This window comes from Falco peregrinus, chromosome 9, assembly GCF_023634155.1.
Source record: "Falco peregrinus isolate bFalPer1 chromosome 9, bFalPer1.pri, whole genome shotgun sequence".
Classification (NCBI taxonomy): domain Eukaryota; kingdom Metazoa; phylum Chordata; class Aves; order Falconiformes; family Falconidae; genus Falco; species Falco peregrinus.
Window position 1 is genome coordinate 37,523,199 of NC_073729.1, and position 9,430 is coordinate 37,532,628.

General features: G+C 45.2%; 1 protein-coding gene across 1 annotated transcript; it reads left to right on the forward strand.

Moving 5' to 3' along the window:
- Positions 1–143: 143 nt before the first annotated feature.
- On the forward strand, positions 144–5,815 carry DYNLRB1 (dynein light chain roadblock-type 1). Its single transcript, XM_055813317.1, has 4 exons — positions 144–268; positions 2,575–2,650; positions 4,044–4,211; positions 5,287–5,815. The coding sequence occupies exons 1-4, from the start codon at positions 266–268 to the stop codon at positions 5,328–5,330; spliced, it is 291 nt and encodes a 96-aa protein (XP_055669292.1). The 5' UTR covers positions 144–265; the 3' UTR covers positions 5,331–5,815.
- Positions 5,816–9,430: the final 3,615 nt, after the last annotated feature.

The window sequence follows — 9,430 nt, forward strand, 5'->3', positions numbered from 1 at the left end:
ACTTTAACGGGGTTGCAGCGCTGCGCAGGCCCACGGGAGGAGACACTGACCGTCTCTGCTGGGTCCCAGCGAAGGGTTTGTTCCGGGCCTCAGCAGACGCCCGGGGGCAGCGGCGGGGCCGCCCTGAGGCGCACCGGGTCGGGCTCCACGGCGGCAGCGCCGGGTCCCGCCCCGCCGGGCACAAGTGCTTCCGGGACACAAGTGCTTCCGGGGCAGGCGGCGCGGACGCGCGGGGCGTGGCCGGGCGGAGAGGCGGCGGCTCGAGATGGTGGGTGCCGGGGGCCCGGGCCCGCTCCGTTCCGCAGGGCCTGGGGGTGGCGTGCCCCCTCAGCGCCGCCCTGGGCCCCTGGGCCTCCCTCCGGGGGCCCGGCGAGCGGAGCGGCCGAGCTCGGCCCCGGGCAGCGCCCGCCCCGCGGCAGGGGCAGGCCGGGGGAAGCTGGGGCGGGGGGTCGGGACCGGCCTCCTGCGCCGAGCGCGAGCGGGGCCAGGCCGGGCGGTTTGACCCCTCTGGTTCCTCGTAACCGCCGGGTTGGGCCGCTGTGCCGGGGCCCGGGGCCGTGCCGTTGTGCGGAAGGCGGCCGGCTGTGCAGGTGTTGGTGGCTGGCGCGTGTTTGTACACTTGGGGATCAAAATGTGGGGGAAAGTCTAAAGAAGCAAATTCCGGCCTAAGCCGCAGCTGGAGGGTGCAGCGGTCTAGTCAGACGGTGTGGGGGTTAACGCTTTCCGGGTGAGGCCGGGAGGTGAAGGCTGCTGCTGGGTGGGCAACAGACGTCGTAGATGTGCAAATCGGTGGTGGCGCAGCATTTATGTTCATTTACCGAAGCGCATCTCTCCTCCCTATACTGTCTCTTGTAGTTATTCAGCCTTTTTTGTCCATTTCACGAGTTAAATCTACAACCTTTTTCTCAGTAATATTTTTTCTGCTTTGGTGAGCTGAACTGACTTGCGGAGGTGTTGGACAAGCACCAGAGGTGGCGTGTGCCAAGTGGTACGTGGGTGTCAGGGAGTAAGAGCAGGAGGAGCAAGACCCTCCCGTGCCACCAGCAGTGAACTGCTAGAACAGATCACCGCACCTTGTGACTTAGATTATCTGTTGGTTGTTAGAAGAAATTTGAAAATGCTGTTGTTCCATATGGATGCTTCTTTGCATCCAGATAGGTTTCTTAAGGTCCAGTGAAGGAAAGTATTTAATGCATCGGGACTGAAATGCTTGTAAGAAGTCAGGAGATTATTTCAGACTTAACAGTGTGCCACCATGTTTCTCTCGGCATTTTTACACCTTGTACCTTGTTCTTTGTTTCACTTTTCTTGTCTTCCATTGGAAAATAGTCCAGCATTCAGAAATAATCCAGAGCTGTGTTGAAACGACTGAATTTTTCTGTGCTGGATAAGACAAAAAACTGCTTCATAAATACCAGTGATGGTTCTGGAATTATCTCTTATTGGCAACAGCTTATGTTCCTCCAAGCCACTTACACTAACAGCACTCTGCAGAAAGTCTGCTGGTAGTTCTGAGGTTGAGGCCATGTTTTGTTAGCACAAGTCTGCTTCCTAGGGAACAGGGCTTTAACAGGACCGTGCCCATGTGCTGCAGGGTGGAAGTGGAGAGGGGGTTATTTGCAGCGCCTGAGCAGCGCGGTCCTCTTTGCCAAATGCCCCATCTGGGTCTCGCCTTCCCTCAGTTCAGGTGGTTTCTGTAGGACACTGTCTTGCAGGATCTGAAAGATGCTGTGTGTCTCTGTTTCCGTTAATGGGAGTAAAAAATTGCCAGATACTCACCAAGCTGTGGAAAACAGCTCAGGTGCTGAGGTTTTATGATCCTATTAGAGAACCCATAGTTAAATTTTGGCTGGTGTCTCGTAGCAATGGGAATTGCGCAGAAGGGTTTGAAAGCTCTTCTGAAGTTTATGGTGATTTTTACAGAGAAGGCAGAGGGACTACTTAACCTTGGCCTTCATTTTGCATTTTTTCTTTTTTTTAAGTTGATTTTTCAAAGTTGTAAATTGTTTTTAGTGGTTATAATCTTGTAGCTATCCCAGCACAGATCGTAATTATAAATAAATAGCGTGTTCTAATTGGTGTTTCCCTCACTTTTCTTATTTGCAATTGCTTTTAGCAGTCATTTGACAAAAGGGAAGGTAGCCTTGCACCCAGAACGTATAATTTTCTACTTTTTTCATAAATTCCATGCATATTGTTATACGTGATTTTTGCTCAACATCTAAATTGTAGTAGTCTGACTAAGCAGTCTTCCAGTTGCAAGGCTACAGTAAGGATCTGACGCGGGAGGTTGGGGAGGGGTTGGGGAGGAGGAGAGAGGGAAAGATTTGAGGAGACCTCTAAGTTTTCACAAGATTATAATCACAGGTGAGTAAAGAGTGAAAATCAATGGAGAGCAACTGAAAAGGTCATGCAGAAAAGGTAGTACCCAAGGACAGTCACTTTGCTGTATAGAACGGTGTGGGTAGTTTGTTTGAATCATCTTTGTACAGCTTTATTTTCAGACACATGATTACAGAGCTTTAGTGGAAGGCAAATAGCAGCTGTGGTCTTCTATTGATTCTCTGTTTGCAGGCTGAGGTTGAAGAAACGCTGAAGCGAATTCAGAGCCAAAAAGGAGTGCAGGGGATCATTGTTGTTAATTCTGAAGGTACTGTCTCATTTTTCTGAGCTATAACTTACTCTAAACACGCACTTTAGGGACCACTGATTGTGCTACTTGCATTTAAATTACAGTCTGTCTTTAGCAAAGGTTTTCCTGTAGCCAAAGCAGATAGACAACAGTTTGACTACAAGAGAAAACTAGATTCCCATTTCTGCTGTTCTGCAAGCTCACTTTATTATTTAAAAAAATAAATTAAGTAAAATAAATTGCAGAAGCTTGGAAGTATTTGAGTTATGCCAGTGCTTGAGACTGTGTTCTGTCAAAACCTTTATCAGTAGCACTAAAACCTCTCATGACATCTGAAATCTTGCTGCTGTGCATGTCCAGAATGCTGCTGTCTTGGCAGACTCGGGTAGCTTAGCAGCCATCGCGTGCTCATGGCCTCACGAGACTCACAAGCTAGTTGTCTCTTTTCGGAGTGATTGAAGGGTCCAACGGAGCAGACTTGTTCAGAGCACTCTAAATACTCCGTGAGCAGCCCAGCTTCTTAAGAAGGTGACATCCTTAGGAAAGGTGACAGATAGCTATATATGAATCTATGGAAGATCAGATCACTGCATACTTGTATGCAGCTTGTGTTCCTGCTCGCTGCTTGTTCATGGCAGTGAATAATGGATTGTGCTCTGTAGGCTGAATCTGCGCTTCTCTGTACATACACCTGCAGCGGTTTTTCTGCCGTGCCAGTGTTAGTAGTTGGCTGCTGTGTTGCTCTGACATGTGAGCTGAATTTTGGCTGGCTTTCTGTGAGGAAACATGTCTGCTGGGTGGTGGAAGTATAAGGGAGGGCAAGCTCTGGCCAAGGAGTGTGTGTGCTCTCTTGGCTGGTGCACTGGAACTGAACCAGGGACCTCACAGTCTGCATCAGCTCGTGCAGCTAAACATTGGAGCCTCAGTTTTGCCACTGTATGGTGCAGCAGCTGATGCCCTCTATAAGCAGCACTGGTCCCAGCCTAGCTTGCTTGAATATCATTTAACTGTGATGTTCAGGAGCCTTTCTGAAAGGAAAAGCTGTCCCCAGTCAGAGGAAAAAAATTGAAAGATTGGTATTTCCTCTCTCCCCCCTCAAATGCTTGGTTTTGTTATTATTTATTTTTGTTTCTAAATGTCAGAAATAAATGAAAAAGCAAAAGTAAAGCACTGATGCTACTAGCAGTGAACAGTTGTTCTCAGCTATGTGTGTGGTTCCAGATCTTAGCTTTTTCACATCTTATTTCTGTTCATGTTGTTCTTTTAAGCCTTCAAAAGAATGTTTCTAATCCTGCTGTAGCGACACCACCTGCTTAGGTTAAATAGCCAGCCCAGCTGAACCTGGTGATGCTCGAGGCAGAATTAGTTCTGGAGTTTGTCACCCACCCTTGCTGTCCCCTGTTCCTTGCAGGTATTCCTATCAAAAGCACGATGGACAACTCCACAACGATTCAGTATGCAGGCCTCATGCACAGCTTCATCATGAAGGCAAGGAGCACTGTGCGAGACATTGATCCCCAAAATGACCTCACCTTCCTGCGGATCCGCTCCAAGAAAAATGAAATCATGGTTGCACCAGGTAGTAGTGAGTGGGATGAAAGCAGACGTCAGGGAATCCAGCAGAATTCTTTTCTCATGTGATTGATGCTGTCAGCCTGAGAGAAAAGTTCTGCCTGCTGCTTTATTCATATTACATAATCTTTTATTTTCCAAGAAGCTGTTTTACTTTGTTCAGTCGAAAGCTTTTATCATTGACCTAAGTTCGCTTTTTCATGTTTGAATGTGGGAAATCACTTTCCTCATTTCATGTTCATTGAAGTAGAAAGTGTTAAACAGTGTTTGAAAGTGTCTTGCTGCCTCTCGTGCTTTGTGTTTTTCCGTATAAAACCACAAGAGTTGGTAAAGGAATCTGGTTTGAGAGCGGTTTCGGTTCAGCCCTGTAGACCAAGTGATAAAGCAAAGCAGTCTAACAGATTTGTCAGTTCAGAGAAAAGTAACAGAGCATATTGTAGCTGTAATCATGAGTGGTAGAATGTAGCAGCAGCGACCTTCTTTTCGGGAAACATCCCCAACATTTCATCGAATTATGAAACGGGAAGCAGTGAGATGAGTGCAGTTCACTGATGTGGCAGGAACTCACCTTTGTTCCTTCATGCTGCACTGGCTCTGTGGTGGGATCGTGCTGGTGGAGAGGCAGGGAGAGCGGAGGATTGCAGTTGCAGCAGACTGCTCTGCAGGGACTGGTCAAGGCAGATCTTAAGACAGGCTTGGGGGCTTGTGCTGAGGCAGCCTCTGATTTCCATGTGAAGGATGAAAAGAGAGGAGTAAGTATTGGTCCAGAAAAAATGCAGCTACAGCCGCTGCAGCCCAGCAGTCTGCCTGAGGGAGAGGTTACCGTTAGTTCCTAGGCACAAACTGAGTTAAATTCAGTTGACCTGGGAGCATGCAGTTTCTGGAGCTGAGCCTTTGTCTCAGTAACGCTGATAAAAACAAGTGACCTGACATGCCAAGCATGTTTTGCTCATTGAGGATGAATGTCAGGTCTCTATAGTTCCCTCAGTGTGTCAGTGAGATGTGAAAAAAATGTTGAAATTTACTGTTGCTGTGAAAAAATACAAGCAATGAAAGAATAACTTACTCTTTTTTTCCTCCAGATAAAGACTACTTCCTGATTGTCATCCAGAATCCAACTGAATGATTACACTGACTTGGTCTGGTTTTTTTTCCCTTTGCCTGTTTTTGGGTTTTTTTTTTTTGTTTTTTAATTTAATGTTAAAGAATAGAGCATTAGTGTTAACTCTGCTGTACCACTTCAGTAATGTCTGGAAAAACAAAAGCAGGTGTTTTTGTTGTTTACAAACAGAAAAGTGGCTTTTTTTTTGTATCACAATTGGTTCTGAGGAGAAGTTGGTGAATTAGAATCAAGCAGTAAAAACATGCTACAGATCCTTTTAACAGTTAAGAACATAATATAATAAAATTCTAATAATGTTCTAAAAAAGATTATTCTTTGTATGCTTCCATGCTTCTGTCACTACTATTTGAGATATGCTTTTATGCTATTACTTTTGAATGACTGTAAATATGAAACTTGCCTGTCCTCTAGTTCTGTCTTACTCTGTTGGTTTTACAAGTTACTTTGAAAAAGTCTGACCATATCAAATTAAAAAGTGTCATCGGTGACTGGTTTTGTCTTACGTGTTTTCTTTCTGATTTTAATTATTCCCATGACTGACAGAGTTTTTTCTTCAAAACATAGAACCTTCTTAGGACTAATTTTACTAGTCTGTTACTTCCCCTAAACAAAGATTTAGGCTCAGTGCATGTGCAGTGTGCTCGGAATTGTCTTGTAAGTTGGAGCATTTTCCTACCACTTCCTTTTTGTTTCAGACAGAGGAGTGTTGTGGCTCAGGCAGGCCATCGGGACTGCCTGATGGAGCTCTCATACGGTCACAGTTCGGTAGCCAATTTGATCTGCTGTCTTCCTTTAGCAATTTTTTTATTGATGGCCATTAAGGACAAAGAAAGAGTTCTCTGGTTGTGCCAAACAATAAAGCGGCTATTTTTTAGCCTTGAAAGCACCTTGTAATTGCATGCAGAGCTCAAGAATTTATGCAAAATGTCTTCCTTTTGAAGTTGTTTGTCAAGTGTGTGACAGACACAACTCTGGCTTGTACTGAAGAGTCCTGGTGATGCGCTGAACGTCATAGTCCAGATTCAGAAATTATGCCGATGGTCTTGTGCTGCGTTTTCTTTGCGTACTCAGGTAGCTCGACGCAGCTAACCGCCGAGAGCAGCTCCCTTCCCCAGCGTCTGTCCCGCAGAGAAGGGGGCGCTTGCGCAGGTGGTGTAGCTGCCTGCTTCTGCTTCAGCATCCTCTTGTGTTAGTGTTACCAGCCTGAAAAGGAATTTCTTCTGAAGTGCACCTGAGCCTCAGGCATGAAACATACTCTACAATTAAAGAAAAAACGTAGACTGAGTGACTGCAGTTTTGTTAGGGGATGCTGTTTCTTGTGTTGGTGAGTGATCACTTGTGGCTCATGGATTTCTGTTACCAGAAGTGTATAAACCATGTTTAGCCCTGCTTTTTCAAAATTACAATCAGTAGTAGGAAGATGTGATACAGTCCAGTTCTACACTGAGGAACAGACTAAGGGTTTATGGGTGATCTCAGCAGGTTAGCAGGAATTCCAGGCAATTGGCTGCAGTGCAGTTTTGGAGTCTTTAGCAAAAATTGGTGTTGACTTGCAGGCTTTCATGGATTTCACAGCACAGAGTGATGGGGTGGGTATGTGGTGACTCAAACAGCTGAGATAACCTGTATCTTTGGCATTTGTTTTCTGTGCATTTTCAAGCTTGGGCATTAATGTACTGACTAATTTTTTAGGTAGTGATTGTGGCCGTGAAGGTCAGAAATGCTTATTGAGATCTGTAAAGTGGTCAGTCCTGCAGCATCTGGGCAAGGGTGCTTTACAGTATTTTGGGTATCTCAGCTGTTATCATGACTCACTGTCGGCTGTTACTCAGTTTATGAACAGTTTCTCCCATCAGCATATTTCTGACCACACTAAATTGGTGTAGCCTTGGGATCACATTTTGTGCCAAGAAGTGACTGATGTTAACATCCATCTCCTAGTGTTAGCAAACCGACAGATAATTTGCATAGCATGTATTCACTGGCCCTTTTATTATTGAATCTTTGTTTAAGCCATGCCATCAAACCAAGGAATAGGGTCTGAAATCAAGCTCTGTGTTTGGAATAGTTCCTGTTACACAGCAACTTGCTGCCTCTGCACGTGATCTGTCATCATTTTATTGAATGCTGTCTCCAAAAAATTCTCTCCAGCAAGCAGAAGTCTCTGGATAATAACTGAATAGTGAGACAAAGCAGAAGAAAAATGTGACTTCAGTTATCTCCTCTATCTTTTGTTATTCATAGCCATAGTTCCTTGGAGGTGGTGACCTGTTTATGTATGTTGGCTTTCCCTAGCAGGTGGGAGTGTTACTTTTGAACAATGAAGAATTTCTTCAGTGTCCTGCATTCTTTTCGACCCTTCCTTAAGGATAGCTATCCTACCAGTGATTTTGTCATACCTGAGTTTGGGAACCCTATTGCAAAACAAAGATTGTGCTTGTTTTCTGCATTGTGTTGAGAACGTTGCAGTGAGTTTACTGAGTTCCTGCTGTATGCTGATTGTTTGGGGTGGTTTGGGGTTTTTGCTGGTTTTTTTTCAAGGACTGTTAGCTGTCTGGCTTGAAATATACTCAGGAATTTGAATAAAGGAGTCTTTGAAGAAGTTGGTTTTGCAGTCTGGAGGAGCTTGTTAAATCCATCTGGTCAGGGCAGGACTCTGCTTATGCCATGCTCGCACTACCTTTATGCTCACATTTAAAGTTAATTCAATTTTTTTTTAAAAAAAAGGGGAAAGGGTGGATGAAGCTGAAGAACAACAATAACTTCCATTTCGGCGCTTACCATGGAGAAGAAGTGTCTTACTTGGATCGGAGCATCAGAGAGTCACAGTGGTCTGACCAGAAGCAATTCCTCCACGTGCAAGTTAGGGGAGGATTTCGCTTGTCTTAAGTTACCTTAAAGAGAGTCAAGAGAGATGGGATGAAGCTTAGCTTCTTTCCAGTGTTGCTGAGTCTGGGCCTGGTCATTCATACAGTAAAATTACTGTCAAATTGAGGAAGAATAGAAAAATGTATGTTACAGTTCTAGTCCTTCTTTCTAGGCAGAAAGCATGATGAGGTGGTTCAAAGTAGGGCTTGAATAACCTTTGCGCTCTGTGCCTTAGAGCTGCTTTGTGTTGTGGCTGGAAACTGGCCTAATTTACTGTCTTGGAGAAGTCAGTTTTGATGGATCCCTTTCTGAAGGCAGGGGAAACATCTGCTGCTGAGATGTGGAAAACAGACCCCGATGCATTAACAAGCTAATGAAAGGAAGTTTGAGGTATGGCTCTGGGCTATGAACAGCAGCACTTGAGGCCCAAGGACATGCTGTCTTGTGCTGACTCTGCTCTGAGATAAAGTTCTGGCAGAGAAATGGAGATGATAACACATTAATACTGCAAAAGCTAGGCTTGCAGGAACTAATCCACAGGTCTTAGGGCAGCTGTTTTATGCTGCTGCAGCTTGTGTTTGCTCCAGCACCCTCCAGAGCAACTCTTTGCCCGAGATGGCTGAGCTCTCATTGTGCAGCGCTCCTCTTCACATACAGGACATTTATGTTTGATCTTGTCTTAACACTTCTGTTATGTATAGGTACAGCTATAGGGGATGAAAATCTGGCATAGATAGTTATACCACTATAGGCTGGCCTTATATTAGTAGAGCTAGAGCACCTCTGGGAACCAGTATAATCTGCAGGAAAAGCTATGGCAGCTGGGGTGTGCAGGGGCGGTGAGCTCTGACAAACGCTACCATGTCAGCAGAAGCCTGAGTGTCAACACAATTTCTGTTGACAAAAATACACTTCCTTCACCAGCATTACAGGGTTCCTTCAGGGAGATTTCCCTCTGCTAGCATGGTTTTGCAAGCATCCAGGGCTGCTTATTATCAATGGTGTTTACCCTGTAGGAGTGACGGCGTGTGTAGAGCTCGTTGTTGATCCTAGGTCATGTTAAGACAGCTTGCTGGTGCTGGGTTGATACAGCTGGTTCCTCCCATCTTCTTTAAATTTTTGACTGATCCAGGATTTTTTGGATCTGAAATGCACCTCCTTAAATAAGGAGTTTTGTCAATGACATCTGTAAGAACAGGCAAGAGAAGTATTAGTCTGTGCAAGATTTTTCAGGA

Excerpts from the sequence above, each read along its gene's own strand:
- DYNLRB1 (XM_055813317.1), top strand. Across the intron at positions 2,651-4,043 it reads CATTGTTGTTAATTCTGAAG|GTATTCCTATCAAAAGCACG; the intron begins GTACTGTCTCAT and ends TGTTCCTTGCAG. Across the intron at positions 4,212-5,286 it reads TGAAATCATGGTTGCACCAG|ATAAAGACTACTTCCTGATT; the intron begins GTAGTAGTGAGT and ends TTTTTCCTCCAG.